General features: G+C 48.6%; 1 protein-coding gene across 6 annotated transcripts in view; it reads left to right on the top strand.

The window, feature by feature from the left end:
• Nucleotides 1-7,556: 7,556 nt before the first annotated feature.
• The window catches only part of axdnd1 (axonemal dynein light chain domain containing 1), a 314,107-nt gene continuing 295,354 nt past the window's right edge, over nucleotides 7,557-26,309 (top strand). For 2 of the 6 annotated variants that reach the window (XM_038794660.1, XM_038794665.1), the window contains exons 1-2: nucleotides 8,043-8,378; nucleotides 13,477-13,614. In XM_038794660.1, coding sequence (XP_038650588.1) covers nucleotides 13,509-13,614 — 106 coding nt within the window. In that variant the 5' untranslated portion in view covers nucleotides 8,043-8,378; nucleotides 13,477-13,508. The other 4 variants (XM_038794662.1, XM_038794663.1, XM_038794661.1 and 1 more) reach the window with 4 other exon arrangements.

Genomic DNA, 26,309 nt, shown 5'->3' on the forward strand with positions numbered 1-26,309 from the left:
GGATACTGATTCTGTTGGCTTATTTGAGATCCTATTGAATTTTCTCCTGGCCCCAAATACTCTTGAAACTGACCGTAAGCTTGTTAGCAGGCCTGGTACTATTAAAATTCCAAATCTAGAATTCTGTCTGTGTCAGGGACTTTGTTGTGTTCGGTTCATTTGATTGCTATCCCTTCGGTGGAAGGAGGATGAGATGGGCTTTCTTTCTTGGGCAACTGGTCAATTTGCTGCAGAGGATTGGCCGCAATGTTGGCGACTCTGTTGAGGAACTCAGTGATGTGCTCACAGCACCTTTCCATTACAACTGCCTTTTCAGTGATTTAGTTCAATTCCATAAACTGTTAGGATAGGAACAAAGTTGTGGTGTATATATATATATATATATATATATATACACAAACAACTTGACATCATTGAGGAGTAAAATGGAGGTAAGGAAACTGACATCATTGGCCAGGTGAGGGTGTGAAACCTTTTTAGGAGATATTTTGTTCATTGTGTCAATGTGCCAGTCAGTAAAGTGCAATAAGCAGAAAGAAATGGCAAATGAATCAGTATTCAATGTACCAGCAGTTTCGATTTGTACTGTTACTGTTGTCTTATTCTCTGAAAGAGGAAGGACATTTTTTGAAACAGTCACGTCATTTCCTGTAAGTTGTACTTTTAAAATCCAAATAAAATTTTGTCTCTGGTTCTTCATTGTCTTGAAGAGTCCTTTTGGAATGTAACATACATTTCAGTGCAGAGGCTGTTTTTCACTTTTATGAAGATGGCTATATTCTCCTGGTATCCTTGTTTTAATCAGTCAGTGAACTCCAGGTACCAATTCAGAATCCCCCCCCATAGTCTACCATGTGTGAAAAAAGGTTCAATATGACAGACAAAAGTATTTTATATAAGGTCTCACATTTGGTACAGATTGTGACAATGTTGAATCTGCCTTGTACTCTATATTCCACACGTTGATCCACAACCTAATCCTGCTTCTTATGGGAGAATGGGGTTTTGTGTGGTAAATAATAGGTTTGAAGCTGGTTGAAATGAAGGATGAAAGTGTTCGTTTGAACAGACACCTGGCCAGATCACAACAGTGACTTAAGATATTGGACCAGAACCACAACGTTTTTATTTTTAAGACCTTGCGGAAAGATCGATTTGCTGCAGGTATGATTGCATAAGAAATGGGACTTTTTTAAAAAAACAAACAAAACTTTATCAACACCAGGAAGAACAATATTAACATTTTTAATCTCCAAACCTAACAAGAACAGATTGCATGTATCTTTTAACCCAAACATATACTTTCCCATTAAACAGCATGTAAAATGAATACTGTATACAACCCTCAACTCCATTTAGGCAGGCAACAATATTTGCAGTTACAGAATATATTCCTGTTAGTGTAGCTCCTTCAGACCCCTTTTTGAAAGCCTGTCGCGGTGGCAGCTTTTCAAATCCTTCTGTTCCCACCTGTTCGAACAGGATTATTTTCTCTCTTCTCAGCTCCCGCCAGCCCCTCAAAGAATTGTTCTCTCCTGGGTGCCCAGACTTCAACTCATCATCACTATCTGGGCTTTTGATGGCCCACTTCCATTTACAAGGCCATGCTATAAATAAGCACTAACTTCTCAATTTACAGACAAGAGGCCATCAGACTCTGTAATTAGCTGGGTATTCCAGAGGACAATGGATCTTGAGAGAATCACCCTGGCTGAACAGGGGTATCCTGTTTATTTGCATTAATGTTTAAATCTGAATGGAATGATGTAACTCAGGTGTGGGTGTACATCTCTGGCTCGGTGCTAGCAGTTTTACCCTCGGTCTGTTAACCCCTAAATTACCCACTGCATCTTCAATCCCATTTCTAGGATCTCCCTATCATAACACTACCAAGGTAAATAAACTTAAGTTTTAGATCTTAAATTATAATTGATTTTATTCCACTAACTAGATCTACTTGTCATATCTGCTACAAATGGCCATTTTACACTACATCATAGGGCAGCACGGTAGCATTGTGGAAAGCACAATTGCTTCACAGCTCCAGGGTCCCAGGTTCGATTCCGGCTTGGGTCACTGCGGAGTCTGCACATCCTCCCCGTGTGTGTGTGGGTTTCCTCTGGGTGCTCCGGTTTCCTCCCACAGTCCAAAGATGTGCAGGTTAGGTGGATTGGCCATGATAAATTGCCCTTGGTGTTGGGTGGGGTTACTGGGTTATGGGGATAGGGTGGAGGTGTTGACCTTGGATAGGGTGCTCTTTCCAAGAGCCGGTGCAGACTCGATGGGCCGAATGGCTGCCTTCGGCACTGTAAATTCTATGAATCTGTAAGATTGCTCTTGATCTCCCCACAAAACTACTTAATTGCTTTATCAACTGAAGATGACCAGAAGTTTAGCTATTCTGTTTTGGAAGAATTTAGGTCCTTTGAGCAGTAAATTGGTTCACTGATCGCAAGACAATCAGATTTCTGTATTGTGATGATACCAAAGTGAAAAAACTTCAGAATTTTACAGAGAAAGTTAATGAGTTTTCTTCAATGTTCAAAATGTTTTCAGAATGTGTACTTTTAAGGGTTAAATTAGGAGATATTACACAAATTCTGGTTGTATTCCTTGGAATTTAAAAGGGTAAGAGGCGATTTGATTAAAGATTAAAATGTTTGGGTGAACAGGATAGATGGAAGGATACGGTTTATAGGTTGTAGTGCAGGAGCAGACAGACCTTCTATTCATTCATAAATCGTTGAAGGTGACAGCAGATTAGAGTGGTTAATAAAGCATACAGCATCCTCGGCTTTACAAATAGGAGCATGGAGTACAAAAGCCAAGAGGTTACTGTGTACTATAAATTTGTATAGAACCCCTCCAGTGCAGAAGAAGACCATTTGGTCCATCTAGTCTGCACCTACCCTCCAAAAGAACCCACTACCTTGGCCCTATCCCTGTAACCCCACCTAACTGTTGGACACTAAGGGGCAATTTAGCACAGCCAATCTACCTATGCACATCATGGGCTGTGGGAGGAAACTTTCACAGTCATGGGGACAACATGCAAACTCCACACAGACAGTAAGCCAAGGCCAGAATTGAACCCAGGTCCCTAGCACTGAGGAGCTTGTTTCTGATTACACCATGCGCCCGTTTAAGTGCATATGTTGTTCTGTTCTGAGGACGTAATCAGCTCTGTTCTCAAGTCAAATATCTAACTGCTCATCACGAGGTTGTGGCTCATGCCACTGATCTGCAGGCCATAAACCAAGGCGGAGACCCATGGCAACAAAGCCCGTACAGCAACCAGGAGCATAATTGAGCTGTGCTTCAGCCTCCTGATGATGCGTTTCAGGTGCCTGGGACGCTCTGGAGAGGTCCTCCAGTATGACAGAGAGGGTCGCCCACGTCTTGGCAGTCTGTTGCATCCTCCACGATATCGTGCAGCAGAGGGACACCAGGCCTCGCCTGATGAGGAGGATGCGGGAGAGGGGGAGGATGGGCAGGACATGGGGCCCAGGCAGGCACGGGAGGCTACACTACGTGTGCGCCAGAGCCAACACGCACGGGACGCTTTGATCACCTCCAGGTTCACCAACTTGGGGGGTAGACTGGCCAGGGGCACAGACAGCGCATCCCATCCCCACATCCCTGGCCACCCCCCGCCTGCAAATCCCTCCATGATACATACCTGCCGCACTGTGGCAGCCTGCTGTGATTCCTGACCTGGGTCCCTGTTGGCAGCCATGTTCTGGGGTGAACTAGCCTCGATGTGTCAGGCTGTTGCTCTGGTGTCCCAGATGACGTGGTGCCAGTGTGTTCCGCCGCCAGCTGCCCACCAGATGCGACAGGGATATGGGAGGATGGGGTCCGAGGTGCTGCTGTGTTCCGGCATGGGCCCCATCACCACCTCCCTCGGGGTGCCCGATTGCCCCTGGGTTACTCCATGGGAAGGGGGTGCGAGTAGAGCTATCCCCTGAGGCTCCCCTGCCACCTGGCACTGCCAGTCCTGGAGGCCCGCTCTGGTCGTGACCAGGGTCCGCACGGTCACGGCCATGGAGCACGGGGAGTGGACTATCTCTGTCTGGGACTGCGCCACATCACCCATTCACTGTGCTATCACTTTCTGGGTCTCTGTCACGTCAGCCAGTGACTGTGCCATTTCCCTGTGGGACTAGGCCACCTCCTTCTGCATCTGTGCCACATCAGCCAGCGCCTGGGGAATGCCACTGACATTCCCAGCCATGGCCTGCTGTGGCTGGGCTATGCTCAGGAGTGCCGCTGCGATCTGCAGGTGCCTCTAGCATATGGTTGACTGTGAGGCGGCAACCTTGCCCTGGGCCTCAGCCAGCTCCTGCACAGAATGCCCCAGGTCTTGGACATGCTGGTTTATAGTCAAAACCGTCGCCCCCCAAAGCCTCCACTGTGGACGCTACACGTACGGTGTTGGCTTGGGTGGCAAACGTTTTAGGCACCACTTCCTGCTGCTGCACCTGCAGATACTGAATTCTCACCGACATTCTGTCATGTAGTCCGTGACTCTGCTTCTGCACTTCCACGATTGATGGGACTGTCTGTTCCAGAAGCCTGAAATCCGTCTGGCCGGAAGGTAGTTCCTGGGGTTTGTAGCCACCGAAGTTGGCCATTCCCTCAATACAAAATGGAGGAACGCAAAGCTTGCAGGTTAAAATGGACAAAGTTTGCAGCACAAGCAGGCTGCACCAAGCCAATGTGTATTCTGTCTGCTAAGAGAGCAGACAGCACCGAAACGAAGATTCTGCATACTAATGAGGCAATCTCCGGGACAGTTAACATGGTAATAGAACATAGAACAGTACAGCACAGAACAGGCCCTTCGGCCCTCGATGTTGTGCCGAGCAATGATCACCCTACTCAAACCCACGTATCCACCCTATACCCGTAACCCAAACAACCCCCCCTTAACCTTACTCTTTAGGACACTACGGGCAATTTAGCACGGCCAATCCACCTAACCCGCACATCTTTAGACTGTGGGAGGAAACCGGAGCACCCGGAGGAAACCCACGCACACACGGGGAGGACGTGCAGACTCCGCACAGACAGTGACCCAGCCGGGAACCGAACCTGGGACCCTGGAGCTGTGAAGCATTTATGCTAACCACCATGCTACCGTGCTGCCCTAATGGGACGATCCCAGGGACAATGGACACAAATAGGGAAGTGATTGCAACATTGTATAGGATACCAGACACCCCGGCACCTGCGGGGTTCGAAGACAAAGCACCTGAAGGCCCGCCCAGTAGCCGAGAGACAGCCTCAGTATTGGGGGGATTCAAACAAATCGATTGGGAGGAGATACCCAGCAGATAGAGGGTCCGCCCAAAAGGGCGCGAAGCCCTAGGACCTATAAAAGACAGGTCCCAAGCTTAGTTCGTTCTTCTTGACCAGCCCTCCTCTCTTGACCAGCCCTCTCGACCAGCCTTTTACAGAAGAAGACCTTGACCGAGAGAGAGGAGAGGTTTGGGACAGCAGCCGCCAGCAAGTAAGTGTCTCACAACGATCGCTACCGGAGAGAGACACTCCTGACCCCTTTTTAACCCGTACCAACCTGAAGTCTACGGACCAGTGCAGAGCAAGAGGCCTTGTCCCCTGATCCGGCAGTTCCCTTTAAGATAAGTATTGGTTTATTTAGTGGTAGGAATAGTTTAGTCATCTTAGCGTGTGCATGGGTAGTATTATAATTGTATTATAATAAACTCATTTGTTTGAACTTACTAATTGGTGTATGGTTTTATTGCTTTGAACTTGACCTTGAAACTTGTGCCAGTATCTTAACGATACCTGGCGACTCCAGAGCTAAGTAACGAAACAGAGCCAAATTGAGTGTTAAGCACACTCACCCAGAACGAGCAACAGGTTGGCCTGCCCTCCAACCGTCCGCCCCCTCGGGTGTTCCTACCTTCACCTGCTGTACCGGATGCGAAGTGTGGTGCGCACCATATAGTGTCCCAGGAGCCTCTTCACTGAAGTGTCCAACCGAGGGGAGTGTCTCTGGGATGGTGGAGGGTGTTGGAAACAGCTGTGACGGGAACTCTGTGTCATCCTCTGACGTGAGCTCTGGGGTCTCCCGGGTTCGAGGGGAGGGCTGCCATCCGAACTGCTCTCTTGGCTGCTCGGCTCATGGGGGGGGGGCTCTCGCTGTGGCACTGGCTGAGGGTGGGGAAAGCCAGATGGACCCGCCCCATCTGCAGCAGCTGCTGCACGACACAAGATTAGACCACGAGCTGGTGGCGGTGTTGGGGGTGAGTGTGGGGGCTGATGAGGTGGGGGTGGTATGGGAATGAAGGTGGTATGGGGGGGTGTGGGTGGTTAAATGGGGGTTTCACATGTGTCACGGGGAACCGCAACTAATTGGGGTCTCACTTCCTCGCCCGCGGACGAACTCCACCTTAGCGACCTTGGGGCCACCAACTATGTCCAGGGCCCTCTGCTCAGCCACAGTGAGGGGCTGCAGGTCTGGCTGTCCCCTCCTGTCTTCTCCCGTGCCGGTGGTTTTGCACACCCGGCCATGGCAGCGGTATGGGTGTCGGCATGTAGTGTAGGGTGGGGTGGGTAGAATCACGGGTGTGTGAGAGGGGGTTGGTGCCAGGGGCACAGTGTTGCCTATTCACCCTGATCGGCCTGACAAGGTCGTGCAATTTATTTTCAGCACTGCGGGTCGGTCCAGATGATGTTGCCCATGGTGCTGACTGCCTCTGCCACCCACGCCCAGGTACGGCAAACGACGGCAGCTGGCAGCCTCCTTCTCGGGCCGGGGTACAGAATCATCCTCCTCTCCTCCACTGCATCCAGGAGAGTCTCAATCTCTGCGTCCACGAATCTTGGGCTGCTCTCCTCGTTGTCATCTTGTTGGCTGGGATGGTGTGTTGGGAGTGCAGTGTGTATATGTGGCTGCAGCTTCTCAGCCTCCTGAGTGTCAATCGCGAAACTGGCAAATTCGGCACCATTTCTCATTAGAATCGATTGTGTTCCATGTGGCACCGGTGCTAGCCCCCTCAACAATAGCAGAATTGTCCAGGTGTGACTCAGTTTTGTTGTCGTGGAACTCTACGAGTCTCAGAGACGGAGAATCCCGCCCAGAACTGGCAATCTCTGCTCGCGAGTGTTACGACTGGGGCTTGAATTTCTTGCTTTTCTACTTTGTGCTTCATTATCACACTTTGCAACACCTTTTAACACCGACGCTGCTAGATCTGGTGACTATTCCAGCATTTTCTGTTTATATTCCATTTTAATATGTTTGGTACATTCTTATCCGCTGATGTAGACATTTCTCCCTTTGAGACTTGTTATTTTCAGATGCCTAACTGCACTTAGTGATAAGCATTAGTACTTCACTGTTATGATTGTTTGGTGTATATTTGCTGATCTGTTATTGTATTTGTCCAGCATTGTGTCGTCTCTTGTTTTTTTAAATATACATTTAGAGTAACCAATTATTTTTTTCCAATTATGGAGCAATTTAGCATCACCAATCCACCTACCTCCACAGCTTTGGGTTGTGGTGTGAAATCTGTCATCCTCTGACTTGAGAATTGGGAGAATGTGCAAACTCCACACGGACAGTGATCCAGGGCCGGGATTCGAGCCAGCGGCCTCAGCACCCCAGTCCCAGTGTGCCTCATGCCACCCTGCGTCGTCTCTTGTTCAACTCTCCCCGAACTTAAATTGCTTCAGGCCTGACAGCTTGAAACTAACTGGAGGAACATGAAGGTAAAAGTTCCGGTCTGCGTACAGTAATGTTCTCTGGGTGCTGGGGAGCCGCAGCGCGACACCAAACTGGCCACTTGACCGTAGCCTCTGGGACACAAGCCCACACACACAGGCTAATAAAGCCAGTGCACTCACAACCCAGGCTGCTGCTCTCAACAGCTGCTTAAAAACTGACAGGGACTGAAAATGTTCAAAATAATAAAACAGGCCATGCGTGAGGTTGATGTTTTGATTGTTGCCGTGGTAACGAGTCGCTTTCTTCCCCCCCCCCCCCCCCCCCCCCCACGTCGCCGATAGGCCTTGGCAACGGACAGAATCCCGAGCGGCTTTAGCAACGGACAGAATCCCGAGCGGCTTCAGCAATGGACAGAATCCCGAGCGGCCTGCCTGAGCAACGGATGGATTCCGAGCGGCCTTAGCAATGGACAGAATACCGAGCGGCCTTAGCAACGGACAGAATACCGAGCGGCCTTAGCAATGGGCAGAATCCCGAGCGGCCTTAGCAACGGACAGAATCCCGAGCGGCCTTAGCAACGGACGGATTCCGAGCGGCCTTAGCAACGGGCAGGCTGCAGCCCGAGGACGGCGGAGTGAGTAAAGCTGCGCCAGCTCGGTGAGCGGACCCCGCAGTTCCTGTAAGTCTTACCCATGCGTCACAAACGATCAGCTCACCCTCTCCCAGGATTGTGAATCCCTCACTGCCTTCCAGCCGGCGGTGGTGAGCATCTTCTTGAGCCGCTGCTTTAGACAAGGAGAAAGTTAAATTTCTGCAAGTGGGGCGATTGGTGGCGGCTCTTGCTGCCATCAAGAAATGGGACACCCACACCCCACATCCCACTCAGTTACATTTGAGCACTTTCACATCGTTGGACGGACCAGAAGTCAACTCTAAAGGAAAATAGAAAATGCTGGAAATGCACGGCAGTCCCATGGTTGAAATGCTTGGTTAAAGTTCATACACTGAACCACATTTTCGCCCTGCACTCATGGGATGTTTACAAAATACCACTGGGTTGAGAAATCTTATGCTGGTTTATTTATTGGTCACAATGGGTCCTCAGAAAGTTTTTATAACAGGCAGAAATGATGTGTGGTGGGGTGGTTGTAGGACAGATTGTAGTGAAATCACAGTAGGACAGTCAGAAAAACTGTGTGTTTAGAGAGTGAGATAGGAGTGGAGGAAATTGAAGAGCTAAGCGCCTGGGATAGAAACTTGGATTTAAATGCAAGAATAAGGATTCAGATTTAACGGCCTGGATTTTGCAGTGATAATGATACTGACATCGTCAACTTTTGTCATCACTACTCCATTCAAACTGACAGTACGCTCTGCAATCCGCATGCAGGCAAAGTTGCACACAAATCCAGAAGTTACCGTCAATAGTCGTACGATTCATCAGAGGCATTCCCAGATTACCCATTTGAGTAAATCAATTACACCGTTAGTCTCCCTGTAAAGGGTGCACTTGGTTAAATCAGGTGTGACTAGGTTTTTTATTGCCATTTTCTAATTTTTACACAATAACAGATTAGCATATAATGTACCTGATATTTACACGTTGTGATGTTTCTTATGTACAAATTTCACACACATTCCTTCCGTCGGCCCTTCCCCTTTCCCGCTCCCCTCCTTTTCCATCCCCTTCCCCTTGATAGTCGAGCTCCTTCCTGGCACCACCTTTCGCCTTGTTGGATTGTTGGACTTCGTTCCTCTCTTATGTGGTTCCTGTTGTTGTCTTTGGGTTCACTATGGGGGGTTCCCTCCCTTTTTTTCCATGTCTCTATCTGCTATATCTGCTACTCCTCTGGGTTATTTCCTTGCTTCCCCCCTCCCCCCCCCCCCTCTTTGTGTGCTCTTGTCTGCCCTCCTCGGCCCCCCTCCCCCTTCCTAATCACTATTGGCTTCGAACAGATCTCGGATCAGGCTGATGAATAGCCCCTTTGTGGAATCCCTCGTCTGACCCTGGGATGGTGTACTTGATCGCTTCTTCGAGGCGATGTCCAAGGTTGTGGGGTGAGGGTGGAGCCATGCCCAAAAGTGGCAGTCTTCAGGGTTTCAGACCAGCCAGAACTACCTATGGGGGTGGGCCGACGCCCTGGCTTTTGCTTCCTTAATCATATGCCAGAGAATCCTGTTCAGCTGGCGATCAACAACATCACCCACAGTTGCCGGATAGTTTGTCTAGGGTCGCAAGTCTGTCCTCTATGTAGAAGTCCCTGACCGCTAGCGTTCCCCCCTCCTGTCTCCATGTTTTAAAGGTGGCGTCAAGTATGGCTGATGGGAATTTGTGGTCACCGCAGATGCGGCCATGGAGAACATCCCGGTCAAACTGAAATACTGCCTCATTTTGTTCTATGTCCTTGGGTCCCGGCGCCTTCCCCGCCTGCATGGAGTTTATACTCTCCATGATCTCTCCCAGTCCTATTCCAGCTCCCCTCGCCTATTGTCCCCCACGACAGTCCATCGAGGCGCCGTTTCATCCCCGCGCCCCTGTTAGGGGGAACCCAGTGGTGTACAGTCCTTGGTAGAAGGCCTCAAATGCTTGGTTGACCTTTTTTGGTTCAGCTACCAGTCCGCCACTGCTATCCTTCACCTGCACTATCTTCCTTGTGGCTGCCTGCTTTTTCAGCTGATGAGCCAGCAGGCGGCTAGCCTTTTCTCCGTGTTCGTAGAAGGTCCCGTGTGTCTGGTGGAGTTGGTGCGCTGCTTTTCTAGTGGATAGCAGGTTAAGGTCCATCTGCAGCTTTTTCCTCTGCACCGGAAGCTCTATGGTCGGGACTTCGGAGTACTTTCTGTCAACCTCCAGCATGGAATCGATCAATTGCTGCCTAGCCACCCTCTCTTCCCCGTCTCTACATGCCTTATAGGCTATAATCTCTTCCCTAATCATCGCCTTCGGTGCCTCCCAGAACGTAGAAGGTGAGACTTCCCCGTTCTGGTTGTAAGTGATGTAATCGCCTATGGCCTGAAATATTTTCTGGCAGAAGACCTTGTTGGCCAAAAGGTCCGTGTCCAAATTCCACGTGGGATGCTGGGCTCAGCCAGTCTCCAACCTCACATCCACGTAATGTGGAACGTGGTTGGAGATGAGTATCGCAAAGTATTCCGCTCTGACTATTTCTGGAAGCACCAATTTCCCCATTGCAATGATGGCAATATGTGTGTGTACTTTGTGCACCGGCGAAAAGAATGAGAATTCCTCCCCATCAGGGTGCAGGAACTGCCATGGGTGCACTGCCCCCATCTGCTACATGAAAGATCACAATTCCCTAGCCATGCCTGTCTTTTTTCCCCGTTGATTAAATTTGGATTGCATTTTGCCAAGTCTGCCCCAATGTCCTGATATACCTAGATTTTGCTGCTCCCTTCGTCTATCATGCCCACCTCGGGATCCTCTCATGTTCCTTGTATCAATGTAGTTCCACGATGACCGCTCTCGGTTGTTTCCCCGCCTTGTATTTTGGCCAGAGCGACCTGTGCACCCTCCGACAGGTTCGGGTGCTCTCTCTCCTGACTAGGTTGCCCAGAATTTGGGCAAGGTAACCCACATTGTTCTTGCCCTCAATCCCCTCTCGCAGATCCAAAATTCAAATGTTCTGGTGTCGAAACTTATTCTCTTGGTCCTCGACTTTCCCTTTGAAGTTCCCCTGGGCCACCACCAACCTTTTACCTCTGCCTCCAGATCGACGATGTGGGCGGCACAGTAGCACAGTGGTTAACACAGTTGCTTCACAGCGCCAGGGTCTCAGGTTCGATTCCCGGCTTGGGTCATTGTCTGTGCGGCGTCTGCACATTCTCCCTGTGTCTGCGTGGGTTTCCTCTGGGTGCTCCAGTTTCCTCCCACAAGTCCCAAAAGTTGTGCTGTTAGGTGAATTGGACATTCTGAATTCTCTCTCAGTGTACTGAACAGGCGCGGTAGTGTGTTGACGAGGAGATTTTCACAGTAACTTCATGGCAGTGTTAATGTAAGCCTACTTGTGACAATAATAAAGATTATTATTATCCTGTAGCTGTGGTCTGTTGATGCTTTCTCCAACTCCTGGATTGTTTTTTCTTGCACTTCCACCTTCTCCCCCAGTCCATCGATTGCAATTTTCGGGCAAAATTCACCTAAAAATACCTCTTTGGTTATGGCCTGGAGGAGTCCCACCTGATGTGCATCTACTCAGCACGTCACCATCACCAGAAATGATCGCTTTTCATTTAATAATTATTTCAAACCATTTTCCCTGGCCCTGAGCAACTAATTCATATTTCTGCAACCTTTAGTTTCTTCATGATAATAAATTCCACATTTAAAAAATGATAGTTTTACTTAAACTTTTAATCATAATGCATTTTGGTATCTGAAATTTTGAAGTAAAAGTGAAGGATATTAAGTTTATTTCCCTATTTCACAGTGTGTGAATATACCAAGGTGATTGACTTCTTACCTGTTTGCTGGTATTACACACTATAAAGTTACAGAATAAACACTACAATAATGCTCACCCCCCCCCCCCCCCCCCCCCCCCCCTCCCCCCGCCCCGGGTTGCTGCTGCTATTGACCAAGTTACCTATCTCTGAGCCAGGAAGTCCAGAAAAGGCTGCCATTGTTTATAGAAAGAAGTCTTACAACACCAGGTTAAAGTCCAACAGGTTTGATTCAAACACGAGCTTTCGGAGAACAGCTCCTTCCTCAGCTGCGCTCCTAAAGCTCGTGTTTGAATCAAACCTGTTGGACTTTAACCTGGTGTTGTAAGACTTCTTACTGTGCTCACCCCAGTCCAACGCCGGCATCTCCACATCATCGTTTATAGAACCCTTGTATTGATCCTCTCAGGGCAAATTTGACCTTTTCCAATTTTATAAATCCCGCCATGTCACTGATCCAGGTCTCCACGCTTGGGGGCCTTGCATCCTTCCATTGTAACAGAATCCTTCGACGGGCTACTAGGGACGCAAAGGCCAGGACACCGGCCTCTTTCGCCTCCTGCACTCCCGGCTCTACCGCAACTCCAAAAATCACGAGTCCCCACCCTGGTTTGACCCTGGATCCGACCACCCTCGACACCGTTCCCGCCACCCCCTTCCAGAATTCTTCCAGTGCTGGGCATGCCCAGAACATATGGGTGTGGTTCGCTGGACTCCCCGAACATCTGGTGCACCTGTCCTCACCCCCAAAGAACCTACTCATCTTAGTCCCGGACATGTGGGCCCGGTGCAGCACCTTAAATTGGATGAGACTAAGCCTCGCACATGAGGAGGAAGAGTTGACTCTCTCCAAGGCCTCCGCCCAAGTCCCGTCCTCTATCTGCTCCCCGAGTTCCTCCTCCCATTTAGCCTTCAGTTCCTCCACTGACGAATCCTCCACCTCCTGCATTACCTTATAGATGTCAGACACCTTCCCCCTGTCACATCCCAGACTTGTATATGTGGCAAAGAGCCTGAGATAATATTGGGAGATGGGAAACGTTGTGGAGACGGAAGTAAGAGTTGCTTGTGACAGAAAGGATGTGGGTTTCAAATTCTGTTTAAACCATTCCTAAATCTGAATATTGATTTTTCTCGTTGCTATCGGCAAACTTTGTGCGAAATATTGAAGCATAGATTTCAAATTGCATATGTAGGTAACAGAATTGCCTAATTGCATTCAGGAAGCCCACAAAGCCAAAAAAGCTTGCGAATGCCTGCATTTTGTGTGTAGAAGACAGTTGGTATTGATATGATTAGAACATTCATTTCATTTATAGTTCTCAAGAGAAATACTGGAAAACTGTTGAAAATGTGTGATCCTGCTCATGACGATGTTCCTCCTGACATGCCAAAACCTGACGAGGATGGCAGTAAGTTAATTCCAACTGTGTGCGAGTACTTGAAAGAGCAACCAGGTAAGCAAAGAAGTATTTTTCATTTATTTAGCTCCTTTTACATTCACTGAATGTTCCACAGTGCTTCACAACCAATAAATTAATTTTGAAGTTCAATCATTCTTGTTTTTGTCGGCAAATGTGGTAGATGGCTTTGTACCTGGAAAAGCAGCATTGAAATGGCAGTTGAGAATGGACAGTTAATTTGTTTTGATTCCACTGTTAAAGGCTCCTGGCTCTTCTTCCTAAACGAGTCATGGCCTTAGTTTGAAGCAAGCGTGTCCAACCTGTGTGTGGTGTGTGTGTGTACATCTCACTCAAGGGCCCTAAGTACATTTCACAAAGCTCTGAAGAAATCATACGAACTCAAAACGTCAACTATTTTCTCTCTCCACAGCAGCATGCCAGACCTGCGTTTGTTTTGGTTTCGATTCTAACATCCACAATATTTTGCTTTTATTCGGAAAGAGGTTTGGCACAACATTAAGCATTTTTAAAAAGTATGAAAAGAAACAACTTGTTAAGCATAAAAACAATGTCCAAGCAATAAATTGATATTTAAAAAAAGAGAAATAAATAAAGAAGTCTATTTGAGTGCAATAGGTTAAGAGTTTGTGTGTCAGACTCCCTCCAGGCTTAGTGTGCTCATTCACTCACCCACATCCACTGAGAAAGCCTGTTAGTGTTTGGGAGGAAGGGTGAATAATAATCCTGAGACTGAGAGTGAACTAGACTTGTGCACATATACTCTTCTCTCTCACGCCACTCTCTATCTCACCTCTCTCTCTCTCTCACACATAGTCTCCTCCCCTTTCTCTCACTCACACACATTTTCTTTCCTCTCATCCCTCTCATACACACTCATACACTCCGCACCCTCCTCCCTGTCACTCCTTTTCTTACACTCCACTCCACTCCTTCACTCTCACACTTCACCCCCTCTCTCATGCAAACTCTCCCCTCTCTCAAGCACTCTTCCCCCTCATACGATTCTCCCTCTCTCTTGCTCTCTCCTCCCTCTCTTGTACACCTCCTCCCTCACAAACTCTCCGTCTCGCGAACACTCTTCCCTCTCTCACTCACCTCCCTCTCTCATGAATCCTCTTCCCTCTCTCTCTGAACTCTCTACATGTACTCTCTTCCCTCTCTTGCACACACTTCTCCCTCTCTTGTGCACTCTCCTCCTCCCTCACGCACTCTCCATCCTCTCCCGTGCATTTGCCTCTCTCTCTTATACACTCTCTTCAAACTCTCTCTCATGAACTCTCCCCCTCCCTTATGCACTCTCCTCCCTCCCTTGTGCAATGCTCCCTCTCTCGCTCACTCTGGTCCCTCTCTCACTCACTCTGCTCCCTCTCTCTTGCGCACTCTCCTCCCTCTCTTGTGCACTCTCTTCCCACTCTCGCTGCCTCTGTTTCCTCTCTTATGCACTCTCCTCCCTCTCTCAAACTTCTCCCGCACTTTCCTCACACACTCTCCTCCCTCTCGCTCACTCTGTTCCCTCTTGTGCACTCTCCTCACTCTCACGCACTCTGCCCCTCCCTCTTGAGGACTCTGCTCCCTCTCTTGCGTGCTCTCCCCCTCTCTCGCACTGTCCTTATTTTAAATATAATATTAACAAGCTTGATCTTAGGGCAGCATGGTGGCGCAGTCGTTAGCACTTCTGCCTCACGGCACCGAGGTCCCAGGATCGATCCCAGCTCTGGGTCACTGTCCGTGTGGAGTTTGCACATTCTCCCCATATGTAGGGTAGGTGGATTGGCCACACTAAATTGCCCCTTAATTGGAAAAAATGAATTGGGTACTCTAAATTTTTTTTTCAAAACAAGCTTGATCTGCCAAACATTATGTAGTACAGATCTCTTACAAAACTAGTTCAGCCCCATCCTTAAAAAAGCAAAATAGTGCAGATGCTGGAAATATGAAATAAAACTGTAGCCATGGAGAGAGAAAGCTACATTTCAGATTGATGTTCTTTCATCAATATAACATTGATGAACAGATAAAATTCCTTTGTAAGGTGACACTTTGGTCTTTGAAAGCAGTAGAATTTTGCATCAGACCTTGTTTTAAGTTCGGATGCTTCCAGACCTGCTGAGTATTTCCTTCATTTTCTGTTCATGTTTCAGCTCACCCCTTGATAGTTGAAGGCCTTCACGTAAGAAAGGAAATCAAAAAGTCTTCTACAGACATACAATTGGTAAAAAGGTAGCATAGAACTAGCAGAGACCAAAAAAAACTAAGAGGCAGAAGGCATGGCTTATATACTGAATGAATACTCTGCATCTGTTATTTACCAAGGAAAAAGATGCTGGCAATGTGAAACAGGAGGGAATTGAGAGAGTGGATGGACTAAAATTTGATAGAGAGAAGGTTCTGGAAAGGTTGGCTGTACTTAAAATTGCTAAGTCACCAGGTCAACATGGGATACACTCAAGGATGCTGAGGGAAATAAAGGGGAAAGTTGAAGAGTTACTGTCTCTACAAAAGTCTTTAGGAGGTGATTAAAGAGGACTGGAGTATGGCAACTGTTACACCCTTGTTCAAAAAATGGTTTCGGGATAAATCCAGCAACCACAGTCCAGTCAGTTTAACCTCAGTGTTGAGAACATTTTTAAGAAATGGTAATCTGGGTCAAAATTTAGTCACTTGTTCAAATTAATTCAGGAAAGCCATCATGGACTTGTTGAAGGGAAATCATGTTTAACTTACTTGTTCGAGGCTCCCAACTTTGAGGTGCATTTGTGGTTTACTAGCCACCTTGGCAATGTTCACCTCTCAATGGAACTGCCAGCCATCCAGAGCTTGGGGCCCACTGGGCACCTTTTCTCGGGAACCTGCCCAACATTCTTAAATTAAATGGCAAATTTACAGACTGCTTCTTATTTGAAGACCTCCTGTAAAATCATGACACCATGCAACCAGTGGGGTTAGGACTCATTTTTAAATCAGATCACATAAAATGTCAAAATTGGTTGAGATTCAGTTCATGCTCTGCTTAATGCTCACACGTATTTGGAATGGACTTGAAGTATCAAAGCCTACAAGGCTATGGACCAAGACCCAGAAAGTAGGATTAGGCTTGATGCCTGGTTGTTGGCTCATGCAGGATGAGTTGAATGGTTTTCTTCTGTGCTGTAAGTTTCTATTCTATTTTGTAATCCGAACTGATTGCATTATTTGAGCAGATTTCGTCGCTTGGCTCCATGAGTCATTCAAACTGCCTGTATTGTCTGAACTGATTGTACTTCTTGGCTTTATCTACCATGTAGAAAAGAAGGTTAAAGTATCACAGTTTAGCAATACAACAGGTTTTACAAAAGTGTTATCACAGGGATAGGAGAAATGCATATGTCATCTCGCCCCACTCTCCAAGGGCATGCCGTTCATTTACAAGTTTAATTTTCGGAGACTTTCAGTGGCAGCCATGGATTGAGTGGCCGTACATTTGGTGGCACCCAGTCAAGGCAGATTTGGGAGGCCGAGGGTGAAGGAGTTTTCTTACTTCTCCCATGTGCACCGGGTGCACTCCCGGATTGATTTTTCGTGCTAGATAAGATGCTGCCGGTGGGGTGGCTGACTCGACGTATTGTGCGATTGTGATTTCTGACCATGCGCCGCACTGGATGGATGTCTGCGAGTGGCCCAGGGAGATGGGGGGGGGGGGGGGGGGGGGGGGGGGGGGGGGGGGGGGCAGCGTTCACAATGGATGCTGGATGTGGGGTTGTTGGAGTATGAGGAGGTATGCAAGTAGGTGTGGGCTGATATTCGGGGATATGTGGAGCTAAATGATACGGAGGAAGTCAAGGCCGGCTCCCCTCCCCCGCATAATCAGCTGCTGCAAATCCAAATCAGGAATCTTCCCTAACATCCGCCTCATAAAATCCACATCATCCCAATTCAGGGCATAGTCATTTACCAGAATTTTGGTAAGTGAGAGGCACTCAAGGCGGTGGTTAGGGCGGAGTTTATATCAATTCGGGTGCATAGGGAGAAAACGGAGTGGGAGGCGAGGGAAAGGCTGGTGGACAAGATTTTGAGGGTGGACAGGAGATACTCGGAGGCACCAGAGGCAGGGTCGTTGAATGAGAGTCAGAGGCTCCAGATGGGGTTTGGGCTAGTTTCTACAGGGAAGGCAGTGGGGCATTGTATGAGTATGGGGAGAAGGCGAGTAGGATGTTGGCCCATCAGTTGAGAAAGCAAGAGACAGTGAGGGACATCGGTAGAGTTAGGAATGATAAGGGCAAGGTGGTGATGGACCCAGAGGGTGTGAATGGGGAGTTTGAGGCATTTTATAGACGGTTATATGAGTCAGACCCCCTGACCAGGGACCAGGGGATGTGGCGGTTTCTGGTGGATTGGGTTTAGAGTTTAAGGGCTTTGTTTTTGGCGCCTTTACCGTTCCTGCCAGTCAGGTACTCCATGAGCCCAGTGGTGGTGTTGACCCTAAGTGTGTGGGGGCAGTGGAGGCAGCATCTGCGATAACCATAGGTTTTCACCGGCGGGGCAGGACGTGAGGTTTTGCCGGGGGGGGGGGGGGGGGGGGGGGGGGGGGGGGGGGGCAGGCAGGGATAGAGTGCTTTGTCGCTCTGTTTATAGGAGCAAATTTGTGAAGTTGGAGGACCTGGAGGAAGAGTATGAATTAACCAGGGGGAATGGCTTTTGGTACCTGCAGGTTCAGGACTTTGTAAGGAGAAAGGTGTTGTCCTTTCTTGGGCTGCCGCCCCTGGGATTGCGGGACTAGTGCTATTGAGGGATGAAATAGAGGAGAGGAAAGTGTCACCTGTCTATAAGGAGTTGATGGAATGGGAGGGGAACCCTGCTGGGGACATCAAGTGCAATGGGAGGAGGAGGTGGGAGTTGAGATGTGGGCGGAGGCCTTGCGGAGGGTGAACGCGTCCTAGTCGTGTGCAAGGCTGAACCTCATCCAGTTCAAAGTTTTACATAAGGCGCATCTGATGATGGCGAGGATGAGTTAGTTCTTTAAGGGGTTAGAAGAGAGGTATGGGCTGTGTGTGTGTGTGGGGGGGGGGGGGGGGGGGGGTGGGGGGGGGGGTGGGGGAGGGGCTGTGAATCACATTTAGATGTTCTGGACATGTGCAAGATTGAGCGGGTTCTGGCAGGGGTTCTCGGACGTGATGTCTGAGGTGCTGGGTGTGGATATGGTCCTGAGTCCAGAGGCGGCGATATTTGGGGTGTCGGAAGACCCGGGAGTCCAGGGGGTGAGAGAGGCCGATGTTTTGGTCTTTGTCTCCCTAATAGCCCGGAGACCGATCTTGCTCTGGTGGTGGGACTCAGAGCCTCTAAAAGCGGGTGTATAGTTGAGCGACCTGGCGTAATTCCTGAGGTTGGAGAAACTTATGCTTGCCTTGAAGGAGTTGGTGGACAGGTTCACCCGGATGTGAAAGCCGTTTATTGATTCTTTAAGGGGGTTTGAGAGGTCAGCGGGGGTGGGGGTGGGTTAGTGGGGTGGAGGGAGGGTAAGTTTCTTAAAATGGGGAAGGCGGGATGTGAGAAGGGGGTGATGTCAGGGGAGTAGGGGCAGGGGAGTGGATATTGGTTGTTTATTGAGTTGTTTGGTTGTTCTTCTGATTTTGTTCATTTAATTTTCTCACCAAAATGGCCAATTGTTTGCCTTCACTTCTGGTGCCCAGAATAAGAGACTTTAACTAGTGTTATTTCATTAAACAACTGACTTATTAATTTATTATAGATCAAAACTTATTTTTGACAAGTTGCAAGTACTGGTTAACACACTATTTTAATCTGTAAATTAAAAAAAAAAGATTTTTTATTCTCCTTTTTCACATTTTCTCCCAAATTTACACCCAACAATAAACAATAATCAGTTACGAATGTAATGTCAATCCCCATATCAATAACAACGATCCCATCCTCCCACCAAACCCCAGACATTAGCCCGCATGTTAACATAAATGATAAAAACGAATCAGGAATCACCCATAGTCACCATTAAGATATTCAGTCCCTCTCCCCCCAACTCTCCCAGCCACCCCCCCCAATGTTCGATGTGATCCAATTCTCGAAAGTGCATAATGAATAACGCCCATGTAGAACCCCTTCATCCTTCCCCTCAGTTCAAATTTGATCTTTTCAAGCGTCAAGAATTCCAGCAGGTCCCCCCGCCATGCCAGGGCACAAAGTGGAGAGGTTGATCTCCACCCTTAGAGGCTCCGCCTTTGGGCGATCAACGAGGCGAAAGCTACAATATCTGCCTCCGCGCCCGTTTCCAACCCCGAATATGACTTCCCTAGGGCCCGGGTCCAGTTACACGTGCACCACTTTAGAGATTACCCGAAACACCTCCTTCCAGTAATCCTCCAGCTTTGGACAGGACCAAAACATATGTACGTGGTTTGCGGGGCCCCCTTGCAACGTTCACACACATCTTCTACCCCCTCAAAGAGCCGGCTCATCCTCGCCCTTGTATAGTCGCTATATACACCACCTTCAGCTGTAGCAGCCCCAACCTCGCACATGAGGTGGAGGCGTTCACCCTCCGGAGCACCTCACACCAGAACCCCTCCTCCATACCCTCTCCCAACTCTTCCTCCCACTTTGCCTTGATCCCTTCTAGTGGTGCCTTCTCCTCCTCCAAAATAGCCCCGTAAACCGCCGATACCACCCCCTTCTCCAGTCCCCCTGTCGTTAGCACCTCCTCCAGCAATGTGGAAGCCGGCTCTACCGGCAAGCTCTGTATCTCCTTTCTGGCAAAGTCTCGAACCTGCATGTTTCTAAATATTTCCCCCTCTCCAGCCCATACTTCACCCCCCAGCTCTTTCAATCCCGCAAAACGACCCTCAAGAAATAAATCTTTTAGTGTCCTAATTCCTTTCCCTCCCATCTTCGAAAATTTCCATCGCGCTTCCTTGGCTCAAATCTATGGTTCCCCCAAATCGGCATTTCCGTTGACCCTGCCCCCAACTGGAAGTGCTGTCAAAACTGCCTCCAAATTCTCAACGAAGCTATTACTACAGACTCGCTGAGTATCTCCCCGGGACCTTCAGGAGCGGCGCTGTCGCTAGCGCCTTCAAACCCGACCCCTGACCCAAACTCTCTTCCATTCTGACCCATTGGGAGTCAACCCCTCTGACCCAGCTCCGTACCTTCTCCACATTCGCTGCCCAGTAATAATACATCAGATTCAGAAGACCCAAACCCCCTGCCTGCCTTCCTCTCTGTAGTAGCACCTTTTTAATTCTGGCCACCTTCCCTCCCTATATGAATGAGGTAATCATCCCTTCAATCTCACTAAAAAATGCCTTTGTCAGGAAAATTGGCAGGCATTGAAAAATAAACAGGAATCGCGGCAGCACATTCATTTTAACTGCCTGTACCCGACCCGCCAGAGGGAGACCATCCCACCTTGCCAGATCAGCTTTCACCCTCCCCACCAAACTAGAAATGTTGTACCTACGGAGCCCCCCCTCCCAATCTCGAGCAACCTGTACCCCCAGGTATCTAAAGTGAGTCTCTGCCTTACGGAATGACAGACCCCCACCTCTGCCCCACCCCTGGCCGAGACACCACAAAATATTCACTCTTGTCTAGATTTAATTTGTACCCTGAGAAAGACCCGAAGCAGCTCCAGTATTCCCCCTATTGACACACTTGGTTCGACACGTATAATTACAAGTCATCGGCGTGTAAGGACACCCTATGTTCTATCCCCCCCACCCCCGCACTATCCCTTTCCATACCCCCGAACTTCTTAATGCGATGGCCAATGACTCAATCGCGAGTGCAAACAGCAGGGGGGACATAGGACATCCCTGCCTAGTCTCATGGTGGAGAGGAAAATATTCTGAGCTGATGTTATTTGTATGGACACTGGCCCTTGGCTCCTTATATAATAACTTTACCCAGTCCACAAATCTGCGTCCAATTCCAAACCGCTCTAGAACTGCCATCAACTACCCCCAATCTACCCGGTCAAACGCTTTCTCGGTATCCAATGCCACAACCACCTCTATTCCCTTCCCCTCCGCCGGTACCATAACCACGTTCAATACCCTTCTAATGTTCGAAAAGAGTTGCCTCCCTCTCGCAAACCCTGTCTGATCTTCACCTATCACATTCGGGAGGCACTCCTCTAGCCTACCTGCCAGTACCTTCGCCAATATCTTTGCGTCCATGTTTAAAAGTGATATGGGCCTCTCCGACCCACACTCCGTCGGATCCTCATCTTTCTGAAGTAACAGGGAAATCGATGCCTTCCCCAAAGTTTGTGGTAACAACCCCTTCCCTATCGCCTCCTCAAACATCCCCCACCATCAGCGGTACCAGCTTATTTTTGAATTTTAAAATAATATTCCATCGGAAACCTATCCGGCCCTGCCACCTTCCCCGACTGCTCTTCCATATCACATCTTTTATCTCCTGTTCCACTATTGCCCCCTCTATTGTAGCTCTGTCGCTCTCCCCTCACCTCATGTACTCCAGCCCATCTAGAAATTCCTGCATCTCCCGGCCTCCCCCAGGTGGCTCTGACCTGTCAACCTCTCATAGAATTCCTTAAAGACCTTGTTAATCTGATCTGGAGCTACCACCAACTTCCCTGCCCTGTCCCGCACCTGGACAATTTCTCTTGCCGCAGCCTCCCTACGGAGCTGACCTGCCAACATACTCTTCGGGGTCTGGGTGGGAGAGGACAGTATGCCTTTTTGGGGGAGAGGGGTCTACCCGCACTAGCTAACTAAAGTCGGCTAGTGAACGAAGGTGAGGTGAGAGGAGGGCTGTAGACATTGGAGCCTGGTTAGCAGGTTTTGATGGGCCTACGAGGCGAACAAGTGGGGTGGGGGGAGGAACGATACTGGGTGAGATTTTTTCAAGCCCGCCTTCTCTCCATGCTCGTAAACTACCCCCCTTGCTCGCCTCAATTGGAGTACTGCCTTCCTGGTAGATAGTCGGTCAAAGCTCGCCTGGAGTTCCTTCCACTTTTCCAACTGCGCTGGGTCCCTATCTCCTGCATGCCTCCTGTCTACATCCAGCATCTCATCTATTACCCTCTGACATTCCAACCTCTCCTCTTTGTCTAGCCTAGCCTTGAACGAGATCACCTTACCCCTCACTACCGCCTTTAAAGCCTCCCAGACAATCGCCTTTGACACCTCACCCGTTACTTCTTCCTCGGTTACTTTTTCAATTTTGTCACAGTACCCTCGGTCCCCAACAGTCCACAACAGCATCTAACTTCCACCCTGGTCTCTGTACCATCCCCTTCTCCAGTACCGTATTCACCCAATGCGGAGCATGATCTGATATAGCAATTGCCGAGTACTCTGACCCTTTAACCTCAGCCAGCAGCGCCTTCCCCACCATGAAAAAGTCAATCCGCGAGTACACCTTATGGACCGCTGAGAAAAACGAGTATTCCCGTTCCCTCGGGTGCAGAAACCTCCAAGGGTCTACCCCTCCCATATCCACCATTAGCCTAGCCAGCGCCTTCGCCCCTCCTGATGGGACCAGCGAGTGCGGCTGTGACCTGTCCAATTTTGGTTCGTGCACCAAGTTTCAGTCCCCCCCCCACTATCAGTTTGTGTGTGTCCAAGTCGGGGATGGCCCCACATACCTTCTTCGCGAATCCCACATCGTCCCAATTGGGACTGTATACACTTACCAGCGCCATTAGCCTCCCCTCCAGCTCCCCTGTCACAATCACATACCTACAACCACCTTCTCTATCTGGAACCGTACCCTTTTGCTGACCATTACCACTACCCCTTGAGCTCTTCTGTCAAATCCAGAGTGAAACACCTGACTAACCCAGCCCTTTTTAAGTCTCAGTTGGTTCTTCACCCTCAGGTGAGTCTCCTGCAGCATTGCTACATCGGCCTTCAAACTTTTAAGATGCGCAAGCACCCTTGACCTCTTGACTGGGCCTCCCAGCCCCCTCACATTCCACGTGACTATCCTAACTGGGGATCTCTCACCCCCTCCCCCCTTCTTATCCACCATCATCAAACCACCGGGCCCTGCCCCATGAGTCTGACCCGTCCCTTGCCATTATTAACATCGAACCCCTCTCAGAAACCCCCCTGCACTTCCCCTTGAAAAAATCTCACCCAGTATCGTACCTCCCCCACCCCACTTGTTCGCCTCGTAGGCCCATCAAAACCTGCTAACCAGGCTCCAATGTCTACAGCCCTCCTCTCACCTCACCTTCGTTCACTAGCCGACTTTAGTTAGCTAGTGCGGGTAGACCCCTCTCCCCCAAAAAGGCATTCTGTCCTCTCCCACCCAATCCCAGAAGAAACGTAAAAACAATCTAACCCATGCAATTCAATGACACAATATATAACCGTTGCAACAAAAAAAAGGAGCAAAAATGCCAATCAAACCAAAAACAAACTTAAACTCTATAACAATGTGAAGTTAAGTAAGTTAAATACAGGTCAGTGAAAAGAAAGTTATAACATTTATACATTTTCCAGTTCCCCAATCACAGTCCACGATCTCTCTTCCAGCTCCACTCCTCACTTCTGACCCAAGCCTTCTGCCTTCAGGAACATCTCAGCCACCTCCACCGTTTCAAAATAAAAATCTGTGGCGTTGCACGTCACCCTCAACTTTGCCGGGTATACCATACCAAATTGCAGTCCCTTGTTGTACAGTGCTGCCTTCACTCGGCTGAACGCTGCTCGTCTCTTTGCCAACTCCACCGTCAAGACCTGGTAAATCTGAACTCAAGCACTATCCCACGGCACATCCCGCTTCTGCTTCGCCCAGTTTAACACCTTCTCCTTCATGTGGTATTTATGGAAGCAGATAATTACTGCTATCGGTGGCTCGTTTACTTTGGGTTTCGGCCTTAATGACCGATGAGCTCGGTCCAGTTTATACTGGGAGGGGTCTTCACCCTCCCTCATCAACTCCACCAGCCTGTTAGCAAAGTACTCAGTTGGCCTGGAGCCTCCTGCCCCTTCAGGTACGCCCACAATTCTCAGATGTTGCCGCCTCAAGTGGTTCTCCAAGTCCTTGAGCTTTGCTCAGAGTCCTCTGTTGACCTCCACCACCCTCTGTAGTTCGTCTCCCATCAAGGTGAGCTGGTCGCTGTGCTGCGACATGGCCTCCTCCACTTCCTTCATCTTTTCACCCTGTTCTCTCATCTCGGCCGATGGCTTTTCCACACCCACCCTCACCAGGATGATTGTCTCCTCCACCAATGATCTCAGTGCGACCGCCATCTCCTTCCTCAACGCCTCCGTGTGCCTTGCAAACTGCTTCTTCAGCTCCACAGCCATCACCTCGGTCATCCTTTCTCCTGTAAGTAGTGTGGCCCCACCACGCAGTCCGGCATCCGCCATCTTGTCAGTACTTTTACTGGTCCTCTCCTTTAGCGGCGATCCCGCGTTTCCTCCCTTCTTCACAGCTGTTTTTGGCATCCCTTAACCACTTAATATTTTTCTTCTTCTTTCAATCTCAAGATAAACAATAAATTAATAAAATAAATTTTAAAAATGAAAAATTAAATTAAAACAAAAATAATAATAATACTTTTTTTTAAATTAAAAAAAGGGCAAACAGAATCTCACCAATCTGATTGATGGTTCTCAGAGCATGCTGGGGAAGACAGTTTGCTACATTCAGCAGCATTATTTTCCTTAGAAAAGTATTTTACTTTGCAAAGCACTTTAATATCCACAAGGTGTAATATTTAAGAGTCTAACAATTCTGACTGTAAAGAAGTGTGCAGTCATATATATTCAGGTAGGACAATGTGACTAATGGACTGGAGTCTCCGTTGCCTGCCGGGCACCGACCCGTTTCGTGCCCCACACTATTGGGAGGATGCAAATGGGACAAAATGGATCAATGATTTATAACCTATGTATGATTTATGATCTCTAACCTATTAACGGCTGGACACTGAATTCTCCACACCTCTGTGATTCCTCAGCCCTTTGGGCTGTGATATATGTGGTGTGGATTGGTACAAATATTGGCCAGGGTGACCCTGACATGATGGACCTTGCCGTGGGCCAAGGGGGTAAATATTTAAGATAGGCTCCCCCAAAGTACACCGGAGAGCCTCTCTCCCTCCACAATGCAAATCTACCCCCAGTCCCCCACCGGATCCCCCCACCAGACCCCCCCTCCCCATCAGAAAGCCACACCAGTGAGCCCCACTAGAGACACTCACCAGAGACCCCGCATAACAGGGAACCTTATATAGCAGGGAATCCCAATAAAAGGGAACCCCCATATCAGAAAACCCGCCATAAAAGGGAACTCCCTGTTATAAACATCGAGGAGTTAAGTGCTTTCACTTCCTCTTTTGCTCAGCAGAAAGCACTTAACTGCTTTTGATGTTGTCATAAGAAGTCAATCATAGCTAGATGTTTATCAACATTTGGATAGTTTCACAGCAGGCTACTTGAGATACATTTAAAGGGAAATTAAAATAATCTATCCAGACAACTGTGTGACTGGAAGCTGTCAATATTGATCTTTTAAAAATCATTTCTCTTTGAATTGAATTGGCACCTTGCAAATCAAAGGGTGCCCAGAGTCTTGTTCTGTGTTTGTGGCTTTTTATTATGTTACAACTGCTGCTTTCTAGAGATCTGTCTGAGGCAGCAGCTGTAAGGCACAGCTGAGTAAAAAAGCAGTGATTTTTAAAAATTGTTTCTCTATGCACTGCTCTTTAGCTTCCCTGGGGGGATTGTGTGTGGGGGGGGGGGGGGTTCTCTTCT

This window comes from Scyliorhinus canicula, chromosome 4 (assembly GCF_902713615.1).
Source record: "Scyliorhinus canicula chromosome 4, sScyCan1.1, whole genome shotgun sequence".
In the NCBI taxonomy this organism is placed as follows: domain Eukaryota; kingdom Metazoa; phylum Chordata; class Chondrichthyes; order Carcharhiniformes; family Scyliorhinidae; genus Scyliorhinus; species Scyliorhinus canicula.